This window comes from Manis pentadactyla, chromosome 13 (assembly GCF_030020395.1).
Source record: "Manis pentadactyla isolate mManPen7 chromosome 13, mManPen7.hap1, whole genome shotgun sequence".
In the NCBI taxonomy this organism is placed as follows: domain Eukaryota; kingdom Metazoa; phylum Chordata; class Mammalia; order Pholidota; family Manidae; genus Manis; species Manis pentadactyla.
In genome coordinates, this window is record NC_080031.1 from 57707081 (window position 1) to 57733291 (window position 26211).

Sequence of the window (26211 nt, forward strand, 5' to 3'; positions counted from 1 at the left end):
GTTCCCAGCTTTGCTTTCATGCTGCATCTCCCCCTCTCTCTAGGAAGAATGGAACAGAACCTATCACAATATCCCATGTTTCCTTGTATCCAACCTTTTTGAGCTTAATTCTTTAGGCCTCAGTCAATAATTAGTTTAATTCTAAATTATAGAGCCTGATTCTGGCTACTGGAGTGGAGGACGTGGAGTAGGGAGGAAAGAGATGGATTAGAAGATGTTCAACCCCTTACTCTCAAGGCCTTTGGCAAGTTCTCAGTCCCTCCATTCATAGGGCTCTCACAACCTTCTTAGATACCTTCTTGTCCAGCTTCTGAACTCGTTCTTGTTTCTAATTTTATTTCTGCAACCTCACCCTCCATTATGGCAACAAATGCCTTTCAGCAAAATCCAGTCTAGGCAGGAGAGGGATGAGAGAATCCTGAAGAGGCTCCCTAGGCTTCATCATAAAGTCTAGATCCCTCACAGGAGGGCACACTGCCCACCTCAGCTCACACTCTGTCCTACCTTCCCAGTGGAAACAATCCCTCCTGACTTGGGCTGCAAACCACTTGTATACCCCCCACGCTGACCTCTCTGCCTGGAACAGCCTCCCTTTAACTGCTTGCCCCTTACTACTCAGCCTGTGCAGCTGCCACCAAGATTAGACTCTTCCACATGCCAAATCCTCTACCAAGGACTGGGAACGCAAAACGTCAGCAGAATCAGACCAGTCCATCTTTGGGCATCTGAGTCCCAAGGGGTTTAAATGGCAACATGAGCTAAGTGTTGTGAAGGTCCTGCGCAGAGAACCTAGACCTGCAGGTCACAGAGGGCTTCCCCAACAGGACAGCCTGAGCTGAAACCCAAAGGAAGCCTTTGGTGGGATATGTGGTCTTCCAGGCAGAATAGAGGGTGTGTGCTGTGTAGGGGAGAACAGATGCACTGAGGAGGAGGGAAGGGCCAGTGTAGCCACAAAGACGAGTATGGGGCACGCCACCCAGCCGCAAAGAAGCTTCAGAGGGACAGGGAAATGAAGGGAAGCCACCTGCTGAGTTTCAGCTGGCAGGCAGCAGGCCCTCTGGTCCTGGCCACACATCTTTCCCTCAGCCCCCTCACCTACCCATACAGTGGCCCTCACCTCAGCATCAAGTGAGAAGACCTGTCACTTCCTGAGAGCTGGCAGGAGGGGACAGAGGTCTCTGTTCCTGAGAAAGACTTCATGTGCCTGTCCTGGGGGCTCCCCCTCAAAAAAAGGTATAGTATAATGAGACAGACTTCCCTAGAGCCCCTCCAACTTCTCTGGGGTTCTTGTGTGGAATGGAGGTGGTGCCCATGGAGAAGCAGGTGAGACCCTCTTGAACTCAGGCCAGGAGCAGTGGACCCAGCCAGAACGGGTTCTGTGTACAGCATGTGGGCAGCTGGGAGGAGAGGGAAGATTCTGCAGAGGCTTCCCCAAAGGCCACAGAAAAGATGCCCTGAGGGAGAAAGAAAGCTTGCGGGCAGGCCTGTGCCTGGTTCTCAGGCGCATCCCGCAGCTTGGGGACTCACCCTGCTGAGGCCGCGCTCCCACTGCTGACAAGAGCGAATCCACCGATTCCTCCTCCAGAGGAGTGAGGAGCCCAGGTGGGCCCCTGTGCCCAGCAGGGAGCCGCGGGGGCCTGGCGGGAAGCAGGCAGGGATGGGCTCAGCTCCAGCTGAGGCAAAATGGGAAAGGCAGCCGCTGTACCGTGTCCCTGCCCCTAACTGCACCCTCAGTGGGCCCAAGTCATGGACTCTACACAGAACTGCCCCTCTGGCATTGTGGCCTGCCTGCATTCCCAACCCTCCGAGAAAGGAAGGCTGGGCAGTGGTTGGAGGAAATCTTGGAAGTGGAAAGCCCGAATCCCACATGGTCTGGTCAGCCTGGTCATCCAAGAAGTCCACTGTATTGCGTTTCTCCCGCTCCTCCGCTGGCACCGCCAGCTCAGTCCTGGTGGACAAAACCCTAATTCTCCCTCGGTCCCATAGAAGGGGGCACTGTCAGAATGGTCTCAGAGGGTAAGAGCTGCCGGAGACAAAAGGCACCTCTGAGGCCTCTGGCCAGCTGAGAGGCGAGGATCGGGCAGGAGTGGGGTGAGCTGGGGGAACCAGAGGGCAGGGCTAGCCTGGGAACCAACTACTTCTGGAAAGGGGTCTGGCCATACAGGAGGATCCCACCCTTTGAGCATCCAAGGAACCCAGGATGTTTGTTTTAAACCTGGGCTCCTGGCCCTACCTCAGGCATGCTGATTGCACAGGGACTCCCTGGGCAAAGTTCAAGACAGACCAGTGAGGTTTCTCCAGGGGGAAAAGATGTAATAATGTGGCTGAGTGAGGATGTCTCTGGGGAGTAAAGGTTGGAGGAGGTGGAAGAACAGGTGGCCTTGAGGGCAGCAAGGAAATCCTCTGCATGTACAGGCAAACAGCCAGGGAAGCACCTGCGCAGCATATCTACACGTGGAGAGGGGGTGGAGTCGCTGGCTCACCCCTCCATTTGTGCCAAGTGCCCAGGGAGGCACTGGCATGACCAAGTAGTGGGCAGCAAGCAGGATATTGAGGTGAACGAAAGAAGGGGTCTCCCATGACCACAGGAGAAACAAAATACGTAGGTCAGGGTGGAGTTCTGTGTTGGAAAACCCTGTTAGGGGTGCCAAGGAGGCAGGTGATGTACATGCCTGTGACCCTTGGAGGTAAGTCATCAGGCTGCGGAGCACAGCCAGGACAGCGCCCTAAGGAACCACAGTCCTTCCGCAAGCCTGAGAGGCACCCTGTCAACTGCCGTCCAATCCCACTGTGCGGTCTTCAGTGCCAATTCTTCAGCTCAGGACTTTTCCACAGACTCTTCCCTCCAAATGAAACATTTCCCTCCATATACCTTCCTTCCTTCCTGTGCCCCGCCCCCTTTAAAAACTATTTCTGGACGGCGCGTGCAGCACGGTCCCATCCCCCCAGGGACGTGCGGGACCGCGAAGCGCCACCTGCCGCGCACCCTGCTAATGAGAGGGAGAATTAGGGTTTTGTCCACCAGGACCGAGCTGGCTGTGCCAGCGAAGGGGCGGGAGAAACGCAATACAGTGGACTTCCCGGATGACCAGGCCAACCAGACCCTGTGGAATTCGGGCTTTCCACTTCCAAGTTTTCCTCCAACCACTGCCCAGCCTTCCTCTCTTGGAGGGTTGGGAATGCAGCCAGGCCACAATGCCAGAGGGACAGTTCTGAACATTATCCCCCCATGTATCTACAGGGCTCTCTCCCACCTTTCCTTCGTGTCTTTGCCCCAATATCTCCCTAAACCTCTCTTCCTCACCCATTGAATGTTAAACTTCCAAGAGAACAAGCCGTCTCTTTCTCGTTTATAACTCTATCCTCAGGCGGGGCTCGGTACCAAGGCGGGTGCTCAGTAAGTTGCTTGTATTTACGCTGCCATTGTTCTGAGCGCTTCAACTCTCTTTCTTCACTCGTCTACTCTCCGCAAACACCATGTGAAGCTAGCTAGTACTTCTAATCTCTTTAAGCAGATGAAAAACTAAATACGTTACAAACAGAAAAGTAAATACTTCTGTATGATCCCTCATTTATTTTGCATATCTGACAGGGCTGCTATCATCCTGATCTGTGCCCCGCCCCATTTAAAAACTATTTCCGGACGGCGCGAGCAGCACGGTCCCATCCCACCGGGGACGTGCGGGACCGCGAGAGGCCACCTACCCGCGCACCCTGCGAATAAGAGAGGTCGGCGGTCGGCCAGGCAGCCTGCCCTGTGTGGGGGCATGTCCTTCAGGCGCCCCTGGGGTGGCCAGGCCCGAAGTCCCCAGATTTCAAACACGGAGGTCCTCCCTCTCGGGGCCTGTAGGCCTCCGCCGAGCTCCGAGCGCTTCTGTTCTGGCGGGCGCGGGGCGGCACGTTCCTCTCCGCTTCTCAGCTCCTGCCTTCGTCCCTCCGGACACCGAGTGCCTTAGCTGCACAAACCAAGGTTTCCGTGCTCTCTGCGTATGGAAATGTTTGCTTAAAAATTCACCTGAGCACAGTTTAAAGTTTTAATAGCGTGCTTTTCATATTGCCCATCGCTGTTCATAGACGCTCCCGGAAACCGGGCGCCTCTTCGTCGCGCGCCGAGCCGCCAAGCGAATGGGCGGAGCGGCGCTGACCCACGGCGGTCAGGAAAGCACGGACGGTCCTCCGGGAACGTGCCAGGCACGTCCTCTTCCGCTTCTCGGACACAGGCCGCGTCTACGTTTGAGGGCCTTTTTAAAACACTCGGTCGTGTTACTTTCAGGATGTGTGTGTGTACGGCGCTGCCAGATTACGTGCGTGGCGGAGACCAGGTCTTCTTACTTCATTTCCTCCTACGCACTACATGGCGACACCATTTTGAGCAGACGTGGAGCCCGGGGGCCGCCATTTGTACGCGGGGGCGGTATTTCCGGTTCCGGCGGGAGGCTGGTCTCTCTTTTTCTCGGTCGGGCCGCGGCGGGAGAGTCTCGGTGCTCGTCTCTTCGAGCTATCCGGGCCCATCCTGGTCGCTGCGGCGACACCCGCACCCGTCGCCGCCATGACTGAGCAGATGACCCTTCGTGGCACCCTCAAGGGCCACAACGGCTGGGTGACCCAGATCGCTACCACGCCGCAGTTCCCGGACATGATACTGTCTGCCTCGCGAGGTAGGGCCGGGCCGCAGGGCCGCAGGGGACCGTCGGGTGAGCGCGCGCTAGCACCCGTCCGGCTCCGTCGGGGGCGAGGTGGGCACGGGCCGTGCGGCGCGGTGATGACCCCAACATGCCATCTGAGGACCCGTGCTGAGACCCAGAGGCTGTTTCTGAGCTGCCGCTCGGCGGGGAGTGAGTGGGCTCGGGGCACCTCGGGAGTCCGGGCCCCGGCCTGCTCCTCTGCCGCCAGACCGTCCCCGGGGGCCGCCTGCCGTTCGCGCCGCGCGGTTACAGGCCGTCCGCGGCCGGAGCGCGCCCGCTGCCGACTCGGAGAGCCTGCTGAGTGGGGCGCGTCTCAGTAGAAAAGCGCTTTACGCGCCACAGGCTCCTTTTCTAAGCCCACTTGTGGTGGCTCCAGCTTGTTTACCACCCGGATCTGCCCCTGCGCGTTAGGCCTCAGGTAAGACTCGGAATGGGCGTCAAGCGGAGTGGCGGAAGGGAACTCCGCAGGCGCGGGTGGCGTTGTGCACGCCCGAGCTGGTGCGTGCGGCGCTGCTTGGCTGTGCCCGCCTCCTGAGCAGTGAGTCACCGGGCGCGCAGTTCTCCCCTCCCGAGTGTCTGATGGCTTGTCCCATGAGACCGCCAGTGACCCTGAGGCGCCCTCCGCTACCCAGTGTCTACAGGTGGGCCGTGGTGTCCTCACCCGGTTCCTTTCCGTTTCCCTCTTAGACAAAACCATCATCATGTGGAAGCTGACCAGAGACGAGACTAACTACGGCATCCCACAGCGAGCTCTGCGGGGCCACTCCCACTTTGTCAGTGATGTGGTCATCTCCTCGGATGGCCAGTTTGCCCTTTCGGGCTCCTGGGATGGAACCCTTCGCCTCTGGGATCTCACAACGCAAGTAGCTGCTCACCTGGCTCTGGGGCATTCGGGAAAGCAGGGCAGAAGGGAGAGAGAGGCACTGTCGGGAGACTTCCCAGGGGCGATCAGGTCCGCGGTGGGAACTGTGAGGCAGAGTGTGCCTGGAGAAGAGCATTGGGGATGTTGATCTCCATCCTTGCTGCTTTTGATGTGCTATGCACAGAATGGCTGAGGTCGTCTAAGCAGCTCTAGGTCTGGGTAAGCAGTTCTGCCATATACTGCATTTGGGAGTGGGTGAGAGTTTGAACGTGGTGTGTGGTGTGTCTTGGGAGCTGAGTCTTCGGTTGGTCAGGTGTAGGGAGGATTCTATGATGACAGACGACATTGTCAGCCAATCCCCTGTGGGAGTGAGGACATGTCCTGCAATTCTGAAGGGATTCTCTAGCGAGTTCTCAGCCATGTCCAGGGTTGTGCGCAATGCAGCTGCCCTGAGACAGGTGTAAGACCAGAGAGAGTCGAAGGAATGCTTGCAGGGTCTGTCTCAAGAGTGATCAGGTCCTCCCTTTCAGGGGCACCACCACGCGCAGATTTGTGGGCCATACTAAGGATGTGCTGAGTGTGGCCTTTTCCTCTGACAACCGGCAAATTGTCTCTGGTTCCCGCGATAAAACCATCAAGTTATGGAATACTCTGGGTGTATGCAAATACACTGTCCAGGTAACATGAGGGCACAGGTAGAGAGCCCGTTTTTGAAGGTTCTTTCTCATCCAGAATCTCAAGGGGTTCTTCTGACCTTCAAGGTTAGGGTTCAGGGGAGTGGGAATACAAGGCTGTTGATAAACACCCCCAAGTAACAGGCAGGGGTGGGAGTCAACTTTTATGGGACAAGACAGTTTCCCTTTATTTCCTTTTCATACTTTGTAGGATGAGAGCCACTCGGAATGGGTGTCTTGTGTCCGCTTCTCACCAAACAGCAGCAATCCAATCATTGTCTCCTGTGGCTGGGACAAACTGGTCAAGGTGAGCTTAGAGCCAGGGTGTCAGATCTTTACCAGACAGAATAGGTTCCAACTTGGAGAGCATTGTCCTTCTTTTGCTGTTTTCTTAGTATAAGGCAATTAGTTTTTGAAGTTTGTTCTGAAGTAGCTAATGGATGAACCCATTACTGTCATTAATAAGACAACACAGTTACCTGTTTTAATCCTAATTGTCCTTATGAAGCCAAGACAGATTCTTTAACTTCTTGTTAACTGATGGATTCAAGTATGGCTGCCCCATCCTGGAATGGTTTTAAACAATGGTGTTCCTTTTTTGTTTGGTCTGAGCTCTTCTGACCCTGGCTGATCCAGAGCCAGGTTCTTCACCTGTGATCCCCTGCAAACATAGGTATGGAACCTGGCAAACTGCAAGCTGAAAACCAACCACATTGGCCACACGGGCTACCTGAACACAGTGACAGTTTCTCCAGATGGATCCCTCTGTGCTTCCGGGGGCAAGGTATTCATGTGCCAGAAGTCTCCTGAGTGGGAGCAGCATCTTAAGAGTACTTGAGATGATGAGGTAGCAATCTAAAAAATGTTCCTGAAGATCACTTAATGAAAGTGACATAGATAAGGCATACTGTTTACAAGAGAAAGGTTGTCTTCTGTAAAGCTGGTTTATTGAAGCTGTTTAGATTAGGATCTTGTATTTTCATCACTGTGCTGTTCTATGTACAAGTTATCGGACTTGGTAGTGTTGGTGAGGTGTCATGCATTAAAGGAAAGGCATATAGGAAGTTGAAGCTGGGGGATCGGGGAGTTAAGAATTAAGACAGAATGTGGGATTAAAGTCTGGAAGAGGTCATACTGCCCTGACTCACCTTTCTTGGCTGCCCAGGATGGCCAGGCGATGCTGTGGGACCTCAACGAAGGCAAGCACCTTTATACACTAGATGGCGGAGACATCATCAACGCCCTGTGCTTCAGTCCCAACCGCTATTGGCTCTGTGCCGCCACAGGCCCCAGTATCAAGATCTGGGTGAGTATGGGCTGCAGTTGAGGCCAAGTACCTCAAGGTTCTACTTGAGGATGTACTGTGAGCCTTGGCAATGTTATGATTTCCTGGTATGTCATCTGATTCACTGCTGGGACTCTAGCCTCCTGGACAATTGCTCTCAGGCTGTCAGTGGTGGAGACCCAGAAAGCAAGTTAAAACTTCCTAGGACTAGTTTTTGCACTGCCTAATAAAAGGGATGACCAATTATAGCAGCTTAACCTCAGCAGTTGACACTTTGGTCTGGTAATTGGGGTGGGGATAGGTAAGTCTCATGCTTTTTAGACTTAACGTTAGCATCCCTGGCTCCTCCCACTAGATGCCTGTAGCCTACCCCCTTGTTCCTTAGTGACAGCCAGAAATGCCTCTAGGCATTCCCAAATCCCAGGGTGGGGAGGAGGGGGACAAAAAAAATCATCCTCTGGTGAGACTTGCTGCATTACAGATTTAGGGGCCTTTTGAGAGGGCACCTCTTGGTTTTTCCTCATCTTGCATCAGTGTTGGTAGTGTTGAGAAAGTGTCCTTGTCCTGGTTTTTGCCCGTGCCCCAGGACTTGGAGGGCAAGATAATCGTAGATGAACTGAAGCAAGAAGTTATTAGCACCAGCAGCAAGGCAGAGCCACCCCAGTGCACCTCTCTGGCCTGGTCTGCTGATGGCCAGGTAAGTGAGTCAGCCCTCAGGTGACTCGATGTCTGCCTTTCCTCTCCTTTTCTGATGCCAATTCCTTTGAACATAGTAGAATGAGAGGGTATCTGGGTTGATGAGGGAGGATCTAGTTGGCTGTGCCAGTGAACGCAGTATGGGAAGAAAGATAATGTGATCTGCAGGGCAGTGGTTACCTACCTCGAGTTGACACCTTGATTAGCAACCTGGTCACAAACATGAGTCCCTGCTGCCAGCTGGCGCCTCATCTGAGGGCTGTCTGCGCTGTGCTGGTGGGGCTGCTGTCCGCGGCTCTAACCTGCCAGTTCTTTCTTCCTTGCAGACTCTCTTTGCCGGCTACACGGACAACCTGGTGCGGGTGTGGCAGGTGACCATTGGCACCCGCTAGGAATGTGTGGCAGAGCTTAAGAAATAAACTGGTTTTCTGACTTTCAAAAAGTGTCTTTTTCTGATGAACTAGAAAGCTACTTCCTTTGCTATGCCGTATATAGTTTTAAAAGTCTCGAGATACTGCATAGTGGAAGCAAGGTGGGCACCAGGTCAGCAAGGCTTTGGGGAGGTGTCCGTCCTTTGGGTTCTCTGGGCCTCTGGCATCAGATGCAACCTCATGGGCAGTTGGACAGGGTAGTCGTCCCAGGTGGCCTCCTGATGCCCCATTTTTGAGGTAGACTCCCTTACTCCTAGAGAAATTGTTTTTGAGTGGAAGGAACTGATTAAATTCTATATGGTTGCAATCAGTTTAGACAGTAGAAACCTCAGGTCCAGTTCTCTTTAACACATAAGGGTGTTAAAGATAATGTGGTTCCTCCAAAGGTAAGATCATTACTTTGAAAACTTGAACTCAGGCCGGCGCAGCCTCCTAACGGGGTCCCATTAAAATGGAGATTTTAGAAAATCACTTTTCTGAGGCAAGACAACTCTCAACTGGAGAGTTGCTGCTTAGTAACATTTTTCTTCTAAATGAGATTTAAAAATCACATAGAGCCAATCATCTGAAGGTATTCATAAATCTAATCATTGCTGGCTTTTCCTCACATGGTGGATGAATGACAGCATATTGAAGCTTGTACATACTCCCTCAACTCATAATGCCAAGTAACGAGGCTTCTTTGGCTTCAGTGCCAACTAGGTAAAATGACCCAAGAGTTTGGGAGTAATAGTGTTCCTAGGTCTTGGGCTTTCACAGCACGGGTGTGAACATTCTCAGGAAAACTAGTCCTAAAGCCTCAGTGATAGATGGGAATTGGCAGGGATCAGGTACACTCCAGAGAGTGGGAATAGGAAACTCCAGGGTATTCAAATGGGGAAAGGGGGAGTTCCTATGTTGAAACAGGATCATGCCTGATAAAAGCTCACCAAATTGGCAGAGCATAGAAGACAGATATGGGAGAGTACAGTCAACCTGTCCCCACTTCTGTGCCATCTTTACTGGAGGGACTGGCTTACTAGAAATCCAGTGGCGTCTACGCTAAAGCTTAGTTTCTGCTCATCTAAAGGAATGGATTCCACAAGAGCAGCAAATAAACTTTATTTCCACAACACAACCCATCTTTTCCCCCAGGAACATAAACTGACCTTGGCCATCAAAGCAGAGGTCAAAAGCTGTTAAGTGACAGAAGGCAAGGGGTTACTAGAAAAATAGATTATACCCAAGGCTCTCCTGGGGATCCAACCAGTCCCCAGGCTCCCTGTCTGGGCCTGCAAATGGAGGAACTAAAGGCATAGAGGCTGGACACTGACCAACGGGGGAAGGAGCCTGGCAGTGAAGACCTGAAAGGGTGGGGTGGGGTGGGGTGGGGTGAGCTTTGCTCCTAGACTGAGTGCTGGAAAAGGGGAAAGAAAATAACTTATTGGGCGATGAAATGGTATGTGGTTCCATCATGTTGACCATTCCAGGTCTTGCTGAAGCTAAATTCCAGCCCGTCTATGGAGGTAGAAGTTGAGGATGGAAGGACAGTTTAGAATCCCTCCTTCCCCCAAAAAGTAGACATTTTATTACCCAGCTCTACCCTTTTGCCCAGCCTGCTTCCCCAAAAAAACTTCAAAGTCCCAAGGATAAAATTTCTACCAGAAAATGGAATTAGAGTGGAGCTGTCATGAGCCTTGCCCAAATCCTCCAGCCTGGCAGCTGACGGTGAACAGCAGGGACAGGGAGAGAGATCTCTCATCCCCTACTCAGACCCAGACCCATGGGTGGACAGGGAGGAAAGACCAAGCGGCTGTTGGTCAGAGACCCATGCAGACCTGTTGGGACAGGCATAGTAGGTGAGACAAGGCCGACTGGAGGCCAGGAGGGTTCTTGAGGCTCCAAAGAGGAGGAGCAGGGGCCTGGGGTCAAAGGGAGCAGGAAGCAATGCAGTAACAACAGTGGGAGGAGCGTTAGGGCCACCCTCCACCACCACCCGCCCCCCAGTGCCATCCAGAGAGGCCCCTGCGGGTGGCAGGCTGATCAAGGGCAGAGCTTGATGCGGGTGCCCTTGGAGAGCACCCGGAAGAAGGGGAAGACGCGCTCGCCCAGGAAGGCAGCCGAGAAGGTGTGCACGTGGGCCAGAGTCTCCGCGTTGTAGAAGCCGAGGCGCCCAGCCTCATAGTCCAGGTACACGCCGAAGCGCCTTGGTTTCTCACTGGAGCTCAGCAGCGTCTGCTCCGTTGAGCTCTGTGCCTGGTAGCGTTTGCCATTGGTGCCCACACACCAAACTTCCCGCTGGAGCAGGGGCTTCTGGGGCAGGTGGAGCCGGCGGCGGCGATGGTGATGGCGTGAGGAGCTAGGGTCCCCACTGCCCACAGAGGATGCCCCAGGGCCCACTTTCTCCTTATGATGGGTCGATTCACGGGCAGCGCCCACTGCCCAGCCTCGCCGCCCGCCCACCTCTACCTCCCAGTAGTGCCGGCCAGAGCGGAAGCCCTGGGCCCCCAGGACACAGCAGTCAGCTGCGAAGCGCTTGGAATGATCAGCGACCTCCTGCCGCCGCTCGGCCAGGCGGACCCCCCGGCGGTCGGGGGACAGCATCAGGGCCGGGTGAGCTGTGTCGGGGTCCAGCGTCAGGTCCACTTGGGAAGGGAGGGAAGGGCAAACAGACCAGGGCTGGAACAACTCTCCTGATCAGCAGCCAATTCCAAGGTCCAGCCTCTCCTGCTAACACCCCCTTCGCCTCCCTCCCACCCCACCCTAGAGGCCAGGTCAGATTCCTGTGGGCTCCACCACTCTGTCCCTATTCCTGTCTCCAGGACACCCGACAGGCCATCCCTGACCCTGGCTCTTGCCACCTTCCCACCCCCAACACCGACCTGAGCGAGAACAGATACTACTCTTGGCTTGAAGCCCCAGGCAGCCTACCCGTATCCTCCACCTCAGCCCATCCTCTTCCCCTGGTGCCCAACTCCCCTGGGAACCCAATCTTAGGTCTGTGAAGGGAAAGGCAAAGGAAGGGCGTACGGGCGTCCTCCCTACCTCGGGCAGCCTGACAGAACATTCGGCTCATTTTCCTCACGATGGCGTCCGTCAGGAAGTCGTGGCTATGGGGTTGACACGGGTCAGGGGACCAGACCTCTGGGGGCTGCAGCTGTACCTCTTCACACCTGGAGGAGGGGGACGGGGCAGGGGGTGGGACCACGATATTCCCAGAGGGAAGAGTGGAAGCCAAGGGAAAGGAGAGGAGGGTCCAGGAAGCAGGAACTCGGGTCCTGGGGAAGGAAGGAGAGGAGCGGGATATCCAAGAGAGGCAGGGGTGGGGAGCCCGACGCCACTGGGTCACAAAGGATAAAGGTCACAACACACCTATTGAAAGTCTCCTTGATGTCCTGGGAACAACAGAAACAAGAGGAGAGAGGGAGAAAGAGACAAAGAGAGAGTCAGCTCCTTTCTCCCAATCTGACTGCAGCCAGAGAAAGGACCAACCTGAACTGGAGTGAGCAAGTGCATAAAGCCCTCCGTAACCATCAAGTCTGTCACCCCTGCACTGAGCACGCCTAACATCTCATCCTGCTGGAAGCCCACTGTAATTTCACAGTATGACTTGTCATCTTTTCCAGGATGTCACTGTCCAAAATTCTTTTCTCAATTCTCATTTAAACTGAACTGAATCTTCTTTTCATTGGGTACACACGGGCCATATTCAGCATTAACCCTGACTGCAGCCTCAGAACACCTCTTGGTCTTCAGTGAAATCACTGTGGGTTCCTCCCAATGAGCAGAGGCAGCTCTGGATAGGTGTTTGGTAAGTACTGCCTGGCAGAACAAACACAGAGTACAGGATGCACACAGGGAAGGGGGTGCTCACCTGCAGCAGCCGCAGGCCCCCTTGCTGGCTCCGCTCCTGGGCCTCGGCCAGTAGGCGGCTCAGCTGGGCAGCCTGCTCCGCCAGGCGGCTTGCCACTGCTCCTGCCCGCCCCAGCTGGGCTTCATGCATGTCTCGGAGGCGCCGCTCCAGCCCTGCCTGCTCTTCGGCCAGAAACCGTGTCAGCCGCCCGAACTCTGAGGCCACAGCGGCCAACTCTGACTTCATCTGGCTCTGGGATGATGCAAAGGGGATGGTGGATACCACCTCAACACACAGAAACATAAACCTCCACTTTAAGGAGCCCTATATCCCGAAAGGAAAGAGGCCCCTGCCCCCTTCCCTGCCTCCCGACCTTACCAGGCCCCACTCCCTTGCTCCCCATACACCAGTCCCAAACTCACCAACCTATACCTGCAACTTATCTCCAGCCTGGCTACCTAAGGTGACTGTTCTTCAGGTTTCAGCTTAAATACACCTTGAAAGAAGGCTTCCCTCCCCTCCAGATCTAAATCATGACTACCCTGCATAAATGTCACTCTATCTCCTCAAGTCATATTCAGTTGGAAATGTTACGTGTACACTGAAGTGTCTTGTAACATCCTGCCCATCCTGCCCCCGCCCACCATTACACCACAAGCTGCTTGCCACAGGTCCCTGGACCCTGTCACAGCACCAGCCAGAATGGGTGCTTGGTAAGAATGTTTTGAAGTGAATAAATAAAAAATTCAGGAATCAAGATAGGAAGTTAGGGTCCTGATGATACCACTAGTAACCTTGGGCAAGTTCACCCAATCCTCCTAGGTCAGGAGTCAACAAATTTTCTGTTAAGGACCAGATACTATTTTACACTTCAGGGACAAGAGGCAAAATCATGGTATGTGCTTCTATATATAATGAGTGAAAATGTCTGCCCACTCCCATCCCATTTGCCTGGCTGGGCTTCCAAATGGTGGGCCTACTTTTCACCCAGACATTAACTGGCAACATACTTAGGACGAAGTGTGATAGGCCAGGGTGAGAAGGGAGTCATCTGGCTGGCCAAGTGGGTAAAGAAAACAGTTTTCTGTGTCAGAATGTCACTGGCGCTCAGATCCTGACACCTCTGCACGCTAGGAGCCCAAAAGTCCCAATTTGGGCAGCAGGCTGGAGGCAAGATGATTCCCTGACTCCCAGATTCAAACTCCACCACTTGGTGCCTGGCAGTTGCCAGCAGCAGAGCTCCTAGTGTGTAGGGGGCAATGAGTGAGCACGAGCCCTTGGAAGTGAGAAGGCCTGGCATGGCCAGGATGGCAGGCGTGGCAGAGATGGGGGAAGAGGCCAGACAGGAGGGATGTCCTCCAAATGCTCAGTACCAATCCATCCCAGGGCCTGCTGACCTTACAGAGGCAGGCCCAGGTGAGGGGTAGGAATTAGAGGAAAAAAATCTAAAAACCCTCCTTGGGGAGGGGTGAGTGATCATGAAAAAAAGGCTGAGAAACACTACCCTAGAAGATACCAAGTCTCTGCAATGTAACATTCCCTAATTCCTCCCCTCCATTAAACACTCTGACCCCTCTCATGCTCCTGGCTGCTCTGCCCGACACCTACCATCTATCCTGGGGCCTGGGGCTTCTCTGGTGGCTGCTACATGAGTTTTCCCTTGCCTCCTGCCCTCTGTGCCATCCAGCATGGTGGGCACACAGTGGAGAGCACTGGCTCTGGGATTAGGTATCCAGGGTGGTAAGCATGCTCCACAGCTGTCAGTACCCAACCTCTCCAAGCCAGGCCTGTTCTCACTCCATTTGGAACCTAAGAACAAACCCACCTCCTGACCGTCTAAGGCCCCTCTCTCCTCAGGACCCTGAGAATATGTCTCCTCTCTCCAGGCCTCAGCCGCCCCTTGTGAGAGCGAGCAGCCCACCCTCCCTGTCCTGACCAGAGCCAGTCAGCCTGTTGAGGACATTGACCTACCTTCAGCTCCATCACCCGCCTCTCCTCCTTGGCCTTCATTTTCTGCACAGCCTCCAGGTGCTTTCTCAGTGGTTCCACATGCCCCTGCAGTTTGGCCTACAGAATGAGAAGGGGAAGGTTAGAGACCAGGGCTGGGAGACACACCTGCCTCAGAGCCCACTCCCCCACCCTCCAGTGGGTTAGGGCTCAAAGCTTGACCCCATCACGGGTATTAATGGGCATCACAGTCCCTCTGCCCCTTTCTTCTCTTCACATGACAGCAAAGGTCCCTGACCCTCCACCTGCACTCATGAAGAGTAGCCCTGGCTCTGCTCCTCAACGGCAGGACCCTGGTACACAGTCCCACACTCAGAGCTAGAGTGGACCTGGTGAGACACCCCCATCACTTGAGTCCTCCCATATGAATGTTCCTGCCTATGGTGCCTTCCCCCTCATAAACAGTCTTCCTCATAAATTTCATCTTTAAATGCGTTTCTAATGATTTTGTGCCCGTGCTAAAAAGCTTTCAGTGCTTCACCACCACTTGCAAAACAGGAGGCTCTCACTGCCTCTATGTCTCACCTCCTCTCCTACACCTACCCCTTCTATTAGTTACAGCTACATAAAACCACTTGCCTTTTCCTGAATTCCATACCTTTATTCAGGCTGTTCCCTTGGCCTGGAATTGCCCTTTTCAACTTGGCCCAAAGCATTCTTCCTTTAAAACTCCAATACCTGACCAACTATGGCCCTGATCTTCCCCAGCCCCAGCTTCCTCTGTGATCCCAAGGAACACGCGTACAACCTTCACAATATTTTTCAGGCACCGTTCACTGGTGTGCCTCCCCTAGGAGACAGGGGAAACTGCGTGGCCCCCAGGGGCTCCACTTTACCTCTTTTAACTTCTGTGCTTCTCTCTGTTCACCTGCTTTCTCTCACACTCAATTACTTGCTAAGTGGAAAACAAAAACCCCTTCCTACGGTTTAAACTTTCACGTCAAATACACACTTGAGCTCTGTGTTCCCATCATTTGTAGCATCTTTTTATTTAAAGGGCTGTTAGACTAGAGTGAGTGAGGTAAGTCTGACCTATTTGCTCTTTTCTGTCTTATGTCTTCTACTGCTTCACATTTCTCCCTCCTTTTCCTGGAGGAGTAATACAGGGCAGAAGAGCTCAAACCTAGACTGATCTGAACCTGAAGGCAGCCAGGTGACCTGAGGCAAAAGCCATAGTTCCAGTTTCCTCAACTTAAAATGGGAACTGGAAGTAATAGAATCTACCTCAGTGACAGTAGGCTTATCACAACATCTGATGTAGCAAAAGATCAGAAAAGGTTTTAGTTTTCCCAGCCTAGACCTAAGCTGCCAATGACAGCCTGATAATGACCCTTGAACTAAAGAGGTTACTGACCCAGAATATTAGAAGCAGTTGTTCCATAGAACAAGTAGTTGTAGAAAAACTTACAGTAGTAATATTACAATCAATCCATTACATGAAAATAGCACAAACGACACAAAATTTTGCCTTTTGATGTTACTTTTCTCCAGAAATGTTAATAATTTCTATTAATTAATGTCAATAATGTCTATTAACTCAGAATTTATGCTTAAATTTCCCTTTTAACATTTTTCCTAAATTGTTGATAAAAAAAAAAACTCATGAACACAAACCCAAATAGAGTACTACTTAAATTCTCCAGGACCTTTTTGGGAGCTTTATTTATATGTCATTTGTCATTTGTGTGTTACTACCTATTCATCAAAGTATTTCTACAAAACGACAACTGGGGCAAGCTAGGGCTAGTCAGTGTATGCATATAAAAGGAAAAAACCATCTCTCTATACATAAAAAGCCTATAATTTAGAAAGGGAATCACCCAAATTAGTTCTACAGAATAAAACGTATGTATTTATATTTGCTGATCAGTTAATATCAGGTTATTTGTGTCTATGTGGCCTCCCCAAACTGCAGAGCCCTTTGGGGCTGGCATTGAATAAATGTGGCTAATATGAACTAAAATCCAGTCTCAGAAGCTCTTTGGAAGTCTGACATAGGTGGAGAAGGAGTGGAGAAGGGGTGGAATGCCCAGGGACGTCCACCCTAGAATCCAGTTAGCCAAGTGACTGCACACTGACAGGTACAGCTACCTAGGACCCAGAGGGATAAAAAAGGAAGAAAAGGAACTCACAACCTCCCCTAGTAATGTAGGGACTAAAAGGCAGGTGATGTTACCAATGCAGTGATTCACACACTAGGCTGGGCTTTCTGAAGATACTCTCCCCATCATTGATTCAGAATCAGTAATGGTAGAGCCACTGTACTTCTGAAAACCTCCCCTAGTAACTGGGACAATCAGACATGTTTGACAATCCCTGTGTAGAAGAAATAGTTGCTTGTCATGAGGGAAAGCGGGTTTGTCTTGAGCTGTAGCACTCACTTTAAACACTTTACTCTAAAACTGGGATAATGATATGATACCCAAATGAGGTTACTGTAGGAATCAGGAGAGGGTGTGATAACACAAGTCATAAAACAAGCTCAGACCACACAAAAGCAGCTACCCTCTCCTCTCCCAAGTCCCACTGCTGCAAACCCATCCAGGCCTCTGCTAAAGTAGTGCTATCTGCTATTGTCTCACAGAAAATCTCCTTTACGTATGTCCAGAGAGAGACAGGATCAGAAACAGTGGCAAGATATTAGCCAAACCAGAATCAGACTCCAAGAAAAGTCACATATCAGAAAAGTCAGACAATAGACATGTAAATGTGGTGACACTGTTAACCGTGTAGGCCGGGGGCAAGGAGGTCATAACCAAGTCCCTCACTAACAGCCGTGCGGCCCTGTATTTTACTACTTAAATCTATTTCCCAATCTATAAAAGGGGAATAGAAATCATATGAAACTCACAGGGTTGTTCTGGGTTTTAAATGAGATAGTGCATGCAAAGTGCTTAGTACAGTGTCTGGTGTACATAGTAAGTACTGGGTAAATAGTAACTTTTAATCCTGGTGAAATTAGAGTTCAAAGACATTCAGAGACATCCAAGCAAGTGTGGAGCCAGGTCTTCTGACTTAATGGCCTCTCCCTTTTGTCTCATTTCCCAGGAAAAGCAAATTTTGGTCAGTACATCAGACTGATGCAGAGCCAACAAAAATCCTCAGGGGGACAACCAAGCTCTGTCGGGGTGGGTAGGGAACCCATCGGAAGGCAGGTGCAGAGCACCTGGGTCTGACACTAGTGATTCCTCACGCCTGCTCCTCAGACCCCAAGTTCTTCCCAACTGTAGAGGTCCCAGCCCAGCAAAGACTCGAGACTTAGAGGAAAATGAGACCAGTAGTAAAGCCTCAGGGGCCTGTCGCCTGCAGCCCTACACCCAGGTAAAGTGGAAGTGTGAAACGGCAGCGACTTTTCTCCAGGAGACGCAGCCCAGTGACAGGGCATCACCAGCTTTGCCCAATTTCCTCTGATGAAGCCAGTCTTCACTGTGTCTGCCTTCTCTGGGTAGCCTCCTCACTAGAATCCACCTGGGGCCAGTAAGCGCTCAGATACGGCTACTCAGCCCAGCAGTACCAGAGGTTCTTCGGGGGAAAGCCGTGCTTCCTTCTCCCGGCTCCTCTGACCGCCTCCCCACCCCAGCAAACCCCGGCTTCTGCCTCTCACCTTGTACTCCTGCACCACCTCCTCCAGCGGCACCACACTGTGCTGCTTGTGGCTCCGGGACTCTCGGCACACCACACAGATGGCCTCTTCGTCCACCTCGCAGAAGAGCTTCAGGGCTTCCTGGTGCTTGGGACAAATGCCCTGCTCGTTCCCTCGGCTGCCCCGACCAGGGGCCGGGTGCATCTGCCGAATCACCTGGACCATGTTGGCCAGCTGCAGGTTGGGGCGGAAGCTCCGCCGGGGGAAGCTCTTTCGGCACTGAGGGCAGGTGAAGCACCGCCGCGGGGCCGGAGGCGGGGGCAGCGAGGTGACGGCGTCCAGCTCCTCCTCCTCCTCGTCCTCCTCCAGCACTTCCTCCTCGTCCTCCTCGTCCTCGCCCCTCAGGTCCTCCTCCATGTCCCCCAGGTAGTAGTCCAGGTCCTCCTCCTCGTCGTCCTCCTCCCACACGTAGTCCATGCTGTCCCAGTCGGACCCACCCACGCCACTGGTCCAGAACACAGCCTCCTCCTCCTCCTCCGCCTCTTCCTCCATGTCGCCCTCGTAGTCTTCATCCCGCATGGGGGTGTCCCAGCCCCCACCGGCCCCCACGGCCTCCACCTCCTCCTCCTCGCCGTCCTCCTCCTCGTCCTCCCGGTCTAACTCGTCCCTCTCCTCCTCATCCTCCCCTCCCCACAACTGCGTTACACACACTCGGCAGAAGTTGTGCCCGCAGCCGATGGACACGGGGTCCGTGAAGTAATCGAGGCAGATGGCGCACACCGCCTCCTCCTGAAGGGTCTGCACAGGGTTGGGTGCCATGGCAACGGCAGCCATCTTAGTGTGCAGACAGCCAGGGTAGGTAGGCGGCGGGGGTCTTCCCTCCTAGGCGCCCTGAACGACCCGGCCCCACCCCCAGCCCTGTCTCCCCACGCTGCCTCAGGCGTAGCCAGAGAAATGATCTCCCGACAGCCCACCCTCCCCCAAAGTTCCCTGCTCCCAAGAGGACAACCGTGTCTCTGCGAAGGGGAGGGGACACAGCTGTGAGTTAACCGCCAAGTCCCTCAGGTGGCCCTGAGTGCAAATCTGCCCCAAAGCTCCCTCAACGTCCCCCTAAATCCCCGCCCCTCACTTCCTGGCCCCGCCCCCTCACTTCCGGCCTCGCTCCCAGTACTTCCGGAGCCCGCGAGCCACCCAAACTCGCGAGTTCTCTCTGTCGCTGCGCTACGCCCTTTTCCCCTCCACGAGCTCCTGCGCGACAGGAAACGGCAAGGAGAGGCTCTAGCAGGCGCTCGGGAACAGGGTGGGAGGACTAGAACGACGGAGGCCCGCGCATCGGTGCGGGAGACGGGGGAGCATACACAAGACAGAAGGGCCGGCCTCCCCCATCCCCTGCCATGGAGGATAGGCTTAGGGGAACGGTGGGAGCGTCTGGCTGCCGTACGCTCTCGGTGCTAGGACCGCATCGGCGCGGCGCCATCCTACCGAGCAGACGCGGAGGACTGCAGCAGGGACTCCCCCAGCGGCCGACGCCGGAAACGGAGGGGCGGGTCCAGGCTAGCGCCGTAGGGCACTTCCGGCCTTTCTAGGCAGAAGACTTTGTGGTTTGAGGTCTCAGAGCGGCCGCTGGGGACAGCTCGGGGGCGGGCCTGAAGAAGTGCGGGGGGGTGGGACCGGAGACACTCCACCTCCTACCCACGGTGCCGGGCATTTACAGGCCCTATTAGAAGCCGTCAAGTCACTTGCTTCGTTTATGAGCATTCATTCGTAACTGCCCATCAGGACAGGAATAGTGACAGATCCCGCAGTTCACACTCACACAGTAGAGCGCTGGCCTTAAAAAGGGGATCCTCTTAAAGATGTATTCTTAGGTGAAAAAAGCAAGATGCTGAGCAGTGTGTAAAGTATCATCTGCGAAAAAGACGGAGGAAGGATGTTAAATATTTTTGACACCCTTACAGCCCTGTGTTTACTCCTTTTAAATTAAGGATAATAGTTCCCATCTCAGAGTGTTGTGTGAAATTAGAGTTAATGTCATGCAGAGCGATTAGAATTTTGCTAGCACTTAAGAAAGTGCGATTATTAGTAATAGTATTAATAATATTAATAGTAAGTCCTATTATTACCATCATCGCTGTCTCTGGAAGAATACTAATGGCATAGTTTATCCGGGAAGGCTAAAGGTCCGGGATAGGAAGTGCACCTTTCCGTATACGTCGTTCTCTTATCTTTTGAATTTTGGACAAAATCTATTACCTTAAAGGGGAAAAATAAAAGACCTCTTTTTCTAAGAGCCATAAACACTCAGCTCTTTCTGAGCTGTGCACCATGCATACTCCGCGCCCAAAAATTTAAAGGTCTGTCCTCGTGGAGTCTCAGTCTACAGCAGGAGCTCAGCAGCTTTGTGGGTATTAATTTTACTTGAGAGAATCCTATCTGGGCTATAGAACTGTGCCTGTAAAGATGCCTCTATGGTATCTAGAGCATCTTTGCCAAAGATTTGTGCGACAGAAATACTACTTAATGCTTTTTTAAGAATGAGTCGTTTGACTTAAAAAGAAAAATCGCGGAGTATGTTACTGGGCCGTAATTCGGGTACTGAACCCCACTGAGTGCCCGACGCTGCGCGAAGTCAGGCCTGAGCACGCAGAACTTACGTGCTCTCGAAGCGCTTCCCGCCTGGTGGAGAACCTCCAAGAGGGCGTGAGCTTCCTCAGAGGGTGGTCCGGACACGCTAGAACCAAGAATGCTCGTGAGTGAGCAGCTTAACTAGGCCAAGCCAGGAGCTGAGAGCGCTGCTGTGGCGGAGAGGTGCGGCCACAGACCTGAATACATACAACTCGGGCCAGCGCAGGGAGCTTCTGGAACCCAGCTTGGCTCAACAGCCATTCCGCTGTGTAGGGATGCAAGGAAGTGTCAGGAAAGAGCCAACAGAGGTGGTTTCCGTAGTGTAGTGGTTATCACGTTCGCCTCACACGCGAAAGGTCCCCGGTTCGAAACCGGGCGGAAACAGCTTTTTGACTGGTGTGTCTTTACAATGACCCCTTTCTCCTCGCTTTTCCCATGTCCCGAGAAGAGGGGGCTGTCCACGTGGAGGTGATGAATTGTGTATGTCCATCTGTATTTCTTTTCCCCCGAGACCGGCAGGGCAAAGGGACCGCAACAGAACTGCACACCCTCTGTAAGAGCTCCTCGCATCTCAGCTACTGTGCTCTTCTCGGAATCCTACATGGCCACCTCCGTGTAGAGGGTCCCTAGGCTTCTGGTTTCTCGGCCCTAGTAACTAGGACAAAGCCAGGCGCATAGTAGGCGCTGCGACTTTACCCCAAATTGTGCCCCCATTCCCGCACTATGCCTCTCTAGGGAGGACAAAAAGGAAGCTATGGTTGCCCGGCTAGCTCAGTCGGTAGAGCATGAGACTCTTAATCTCAGGGTCGTGGGTTCGAGCCCCACGTTGGGCGGAGCTTATTTTGGAAACGGACCAGGGAACTTTTGAAGCAAAGGCAGCGAGGTGGTCTACAGACCGTGGACTTCCTTGTTCCGGTTAGTGCTTCCCAGAACCCGCAGGTAGTCGGCGGCGGATCCAAAGACCGCGCACAGCCGAGGGCCCTTGCAGGCCTTAGGAAGGGAGGGGAGGGGTGGCGGCGGGCGCATTCCTGGGCGCTCCGCCTGCTGAAATCTGCCTACCCACTTTCGACACGCATTAGGCGCCCTGTGCTTACCGGGAGGGCAGCCCGTGGCCCGGAAGACGCAGTGGGCTCCCAGGGCCCCGGGTTCTCCTCCGCCTCCGCAGGCGACTGGAGGCCAGGACTCCACGATGTCGCCGCCGCTGCCTAGTTTCGAGTTCCCGTCTTAAAAAAAAAAAAAAAAAACATATCTTGAGACCCTCGACTTCAGTACATTCTCCTTTATGCTCTGTTTTAAGCGTCGTTCTTTTATGAGATGTCGCCCCTCACATTTCGGCCTCATTCCCCTCACACACAAAGGAACGTAAAAATGTCCTTTATTTCGAAACACCGGAACCGGTCCTCAGTTTACCGGGCCTATCACACAACTCTTCCTTAACGTCAGGTGCAATTCATTCATTCAGGTTGACTGTTTCCTTGGTCCTGCAAATTCAGCACGTCTTCTGCTCTCCGTCTGCAGCAATCTCTCACACACGTCCTCCAGACCTCAAGGAGAGTCTGTTGACCATACGAAGCCCTTTTAAAGGTGAGAAGGAAGGATAGCATCGCCTTCGGTCTTAGAAATATGTGGAAGGGGCGAGTGAGGCCGGGCTCAGCGCGACACCGCAGGAGGCAGCTGGACGGGTTTGCTCGGAGTCCGCTGAGCCAGCCCTGGATCGCTCGTGCGCCTGGGGAGCCACTGCTTCTACGGCCTCACCTCGGAATTTACGGGCCTCGGAATAAACGAGCTGGTGTTCGAAGTTTCAACTCTGACAGTTCGTCTTGCACAAATGCTTACTGCTTCGTTTGCAAATTCTGGTTTCAGAATCCTTTTCTACCACCTTCACCAGAACTGGAAAACATTCCTGAAAAATTCGGGCTTTTGGTTAAGGGGCAGCCGAACCCAACCCACAAGCCGGGGGCACGGTCACCTGAGCTTTGCTGCAATTCCCGCTTCTCTCTCCTCTCCACCCCTTCCGCCGCCGCCCCTCCGGCCAGGCCGGCTTTGGGATCCCGCTGCGGGTAAGGGGCCTGCGCTGCTCCCGGCGCAGCCGAGGCAAGCGTTCATCAGATGGGCAGCCCTGGCAGGACCTCTGGTCCTCTCATTCTTGGTGGTGGAGGCCAAAGAGGCATGGGGGCTCACTCTGATTTGCCTTTCGGGGGGGTTCCTTCAGGGATGTTAAGCAGAAGGTGCGAGGGAACCGTGAGACTGCGTCAGGCAGAGGGGCTGGAAGGCCATGGCCACGGCCCAGACGGGAGGCGGCGGCCGGACCAAGCACGTGAAGGAACTGGGTGCGCGGTGTGTACCCAGGCAGGAGCAGGGCTCCGGGCTTCTGCTTTAGATGGTTTACCAACCAAGCCAGAAACTGAGGACTGGGGGGTAGAAGGTGAGAGGAGAGAGAAGTGAGTTCAGTCTTGAGAGGTCTATAAGGACATGAGCAAGACACGGAGGAGAGCGGCGGATGCTGGAGTCGCGGAACCGGGATAGAGGGAGGGTCAAGCTGTGAACCCCGAGGTGACTCTCCAGGGAGGCGTCTGGGTAGTTGGAGGAGTCAGAACAGGAGGGAAGCGAGCCGCGAAATTTCCACCGAGGCCAACCGAGTGGAGAAGTGCAAAAAAGGAGGGACACATCTGTAAAGTCCAATCGAGCACATGGTCTAGAAAGGGAAGGTGGTAGGTACAGTGTCTATGAATTGGGCCACCTGCAGACCCTCGGTGACCTTGATCAGAGAACTAGACTCAGGTAAGAGGGCCTTCCGCTGACGGAGAGGTGCTTCGGGGTCACAGACCGTCCAGGATCCCTGCTCAGCAGGACTCAGCCTCCTTTCCAATTCCCAGCCCCCAGGTCTTCCCGTGACAGCGTAGGCGACTGAAAAATATTTTGCAACATTAAACCATCGACATTACTCTTAAAAATCTGCATTTATGTAAATCTACATGTAACACGTGTTAAGCCTCCCAGTTCTGGGCATTGAACTCTAGGACTGATGAGTTTTATTTTTATAAAATACTTAAAAAAGATGTGACATTTTCAGAATTTCACATTTTCAGCTTTATTTAAATAACATAGGCTCAAAATTTGATATTCATTTCGATTTCTCCTTTATTTTAGATAATTTTGCATAATTTAGAAGAAATATGTAATTATTTTTAAAGTATTGGTAAAATTGATTTCATTTTTGGCTTTTTATATTTAATTTATTTTTCTACGAAAGTATATTCAAATCTCATGCTTTGAATGCTGCATTTCTTTAATCCTCTAAGGTTTTAGTGTTAATAGAGCGCAAATTATGTGAAAATTTAAACCTTCCGTCTGTCTCTGTAGAAGAAAGAAAAAAATTGATAGAGCTATCCAGTCTTAAACCTCCGAAGCCATATTTACCGTTCCGCTTGCGAGGCCTGCTGCTTTCTGTCACTCCTTTTTTTATAATTTCTGTATGTGACTGATTTCACGACCCAATAACTGGCGGTGCTCAGTAGTTGGACAAACACTAGACCCGGGCGGCGGGGTAGACCGGTGCTCCAGGGCGGAATAGTTTCAAGGGCTCTGGTTTAACAGGTGGCAGGGGACAGGGCGACACCTGGGCGGTGCCCATTAAGTCTAAGTCTCATGAACGAAAGTGAGTGTAGGTTTCTGTAGTGTAGTGGTTATCACGTTCGCCTCACTCGCGAAAGGTCCTCGGTTCGAAACCGGGCGGAAACAAAATGGTAAGAGTTTTTCTGCTAGGTGGGCTCTTTTTCTAACCAGTGAGTTTTTCTTTACTTCAGCCACTAGTCTTTGGGATATGTATGCGTATATACACACGTATTATACTGTAGATCTTTCCACACTCCTGTCCTTGCCGATCCATTTCCAGTTCACTTCAGCTAGGATGTTCCAGGTGCCCAGGGCTGGGGCACAGAGAAGGCGGTCTATGTCATTACCACCCGCCAGCAAAGAACTTACAGTCCTGGCTAGTTAAAAAGAGAAAGAAGACCCATAGACCAATGGAACAGACTAATATAAACCCAACCATATATCGTCAGTTAATATATGATAAAGGAGCCATGGACATACAATGGGGAAATAACAGCCTCTTTAACTGCCAGTGTTGGCAAAACTGGACAGCTACATGCAAGAGAATGAAACTGGATTATTGTTTAACCCCATACACAAAAGTAAACTCAAAATGGATCAAAGACCTGAATGTAAATCATGAAACCATAAAACTCATTTTTTAAAATTTTTTATTAAGGTATTATTGATATACACTCTTATGAAGGTTTCACATGAAAAAATAATGTGGTTACTACATTTACCCATATTATCAAGTCCCCACACATACCCCAATGCAGTCGCTGTCCATCAGTGCAGCAAGATGCCATAGACTCACTATGTGCCTTCTCCTTGCTACACTGTTCTCCCCATGATCCCCCAGAAACCATAAAACCCTTAGAAGACAACATAGGCAAAAATCTCCTGAGTATAAACATGAGCAACTTCTTTCTGAACGCATCTCCTCAAGCAAGGGAAACAAAAGCAAAAATAAACTCATGGGACTACATCAAACTAAAAAGTTTCTGTACAGCAAAGGACACCATCAACAGAACAAAAAGGCATCCTACAGTATGGGAGCATATATTTGTAAATGACATATCCGACAAGGGGTTAACATCCAAAATATATAAAGAACTTACACACCTCAACACCCAAAAAGCAAATAACCTGATTAACAAATGGGCAGAGGATATGAAGAGACAGTTCTCCAAAGAAGAAATTCAGATGGCCAACAAACACATGAAAAGATGCTCCACATCACTAATCATCAGGGAAGTGCAAATAAAAACCACAATGAGATAGCACTTCACACCAGTAAGGATGGCCAGCATTGAAAAGACTAAGAACAACAACTACTGGAGAGGATGCAGAGAAAGGGGAACCCTCCTACACTGCTGGTGGGAGTGTAAGCTAGTTCAACCACTGTGGAAAGCAATATGGAGTTTCCTCAAAAAACTAAAAATAGAAATACCATTTGATCCAGGAATCCCACTCCTTGGAATTTACCCAAAGAATGCAACTTCTCAGATTCAAAAAGACATATGCACCCCTATGTCTATCGCAGCACTTTTTACAATAGCCAAGATATGGAAGCAACCTAAGTGTCCATCAGTAGATGAATGGATAAAGAAGAGGTGGTACATATACACAATGGAATACTATTCGGCCATAAGACAGAAAAAAAATCCTACCATTTGCAACAACATGATTGGAGCTGGAGGACATTATGCTTAGTGAAATAAGCCAGGTGGAGAAAGACAGTGCCAAATGATTCCCTCATTTGTGGAGTATAACAACAAAGCAAAACTGAAGGAACAAAATAGCAGCAGACTCAGAGACTCCAAAGAAGGGACTAGTGGTTACCAAAAGGGAGGGGTGTGGGAGGGCGTTTGGGGAGGGAGGGAGAAGGGGATTGAGGGGTATTATGTTTAGTACACATAGTGTGGGGGGTCACG

General features: G+C 52.2%; 2 protein-coding genes, 1 long non-coding RNA gene and 4 other non-coding genes across 11 annotated transcripts; 6 read left to right on the forward strand and 1 right to left on the reverse strand.

Moving 5' to 3' along the window:
* The first annotated feature begins 4415 nt into the window (after window positions 1–4415).
* RACK1 (receptor for activated C kinase 1) lies at window positions 4416–8644 on the forward strand. The gene is made up of 8 exons (XM_036908004.1): window positions 4416–4658; window positions 5373–5544; window positions 6078–6225; window positions 6433–6528; window positions 6895–7005; window positions 7387–7527; window positions 8093–8203; window positions 8529–8644. Exons 1-8 carry the CDS (start codon window positions 4550–4552, stop codon window positions 8592–8594), a joined length of 954 nt encoding a protein of 317 aa, XP_036763899.1. The 5' UTR covers window positions 4416–4549; the 3' UTR covers window positions 8595–8644.
* On the forward strand, window positions 4754–4821 carry LOC118923816 (small nucleolar RNA SNORD95). The gene has a single exon (XR_005029340.1). It is a non-coding gene; the product is annotated as a small nucleolar RNA SNORD95 (small nucleolar RNA).
* Window positions 8645–9718: 1074 nt separating the features above from the next.
* Window positions 9719–20028, reverse strand: TRIM41 (tripartite motif containing 41). Of its 5 annotated transcripts, none has more exons than XM_036907997.2 (6): window positions 18077–20019; window positions 14437–14532; window positions 12487–12750; window positions 11985–12007; window positions 11658–11890; window positions 9719–11257 (listed from the first exon to the last, which is right to left on the reverse strand). In XM_036907997.2, the coding sequence occupies exons 1-6, from the start codon at window positions 18887–18889 to the stop codon at window positions 10656–10658; spliced, it is 2031 nt and encodes a 676-aa protein (XP_036763892.1). In that variant the 5' UTR covers window positions 18890–20019; the 3' UTR covers window positions 9719–10655. The 5 variants fall into 5 exon arrangements, 4 of the variants coding, with proteins under 4 accessions (XP_036763892.1, XP_036763893.1, XP_036763894.1 ...); XM_036907998.2 differs by having other exon boundaries at window positions 12487–12717; window positions 18077–20013; XM_036907999.2 differs by having other exon boundaries at window positions 11658–11785; window positions 18077–20012.
* On the forward strand, window positions 11265–18068 carry LOC118923808 (uncharacterized). Its single transcript, XR_005029336.2, has 4 exons — window positions 11265–11545; window positions 12021–12423; window positions 14352–16224; window positions 16269–18068. It is a non-coding gene; the product is annotated as an uncharacterized LOC118923808 (long non-coding RNA).
* Window positions 20029–20991: 963 nt separating the features above from the next.
* On the forward strand, window positions 20992–21064 carry TRNAV-CAC (transfer RNA valine (anticodon CAC)). Its single transcript has one exon. It is a non-coding gene; the product is annotated as a tRNA-Val (tRNA).
* Window positions 21065–21440: 376 nt separating this feature from the next.
* Window positions 21441–21513, forward strand: TRNAK-CUU (transfer RNA lysine (anticodon CUU)). The gene has a single exon. It is a non-coding gene; the product is annotated as a tRNA-Lys (tRNA).
* A 2835-nt stretch (window positions 21514–24348) lies between these two features.
* On the forward strand, window positions 24349–24421 carry TRNAV-CAC (transfer RNA valine (anticodon CAC)). The gene has a single exon. It is a non-coding gene; the product is annotated as a tRNA-Val (tRNA).
* The last annotated feature ends 1790 nt before the right edge of the window (window positions 24422–26211 follow it).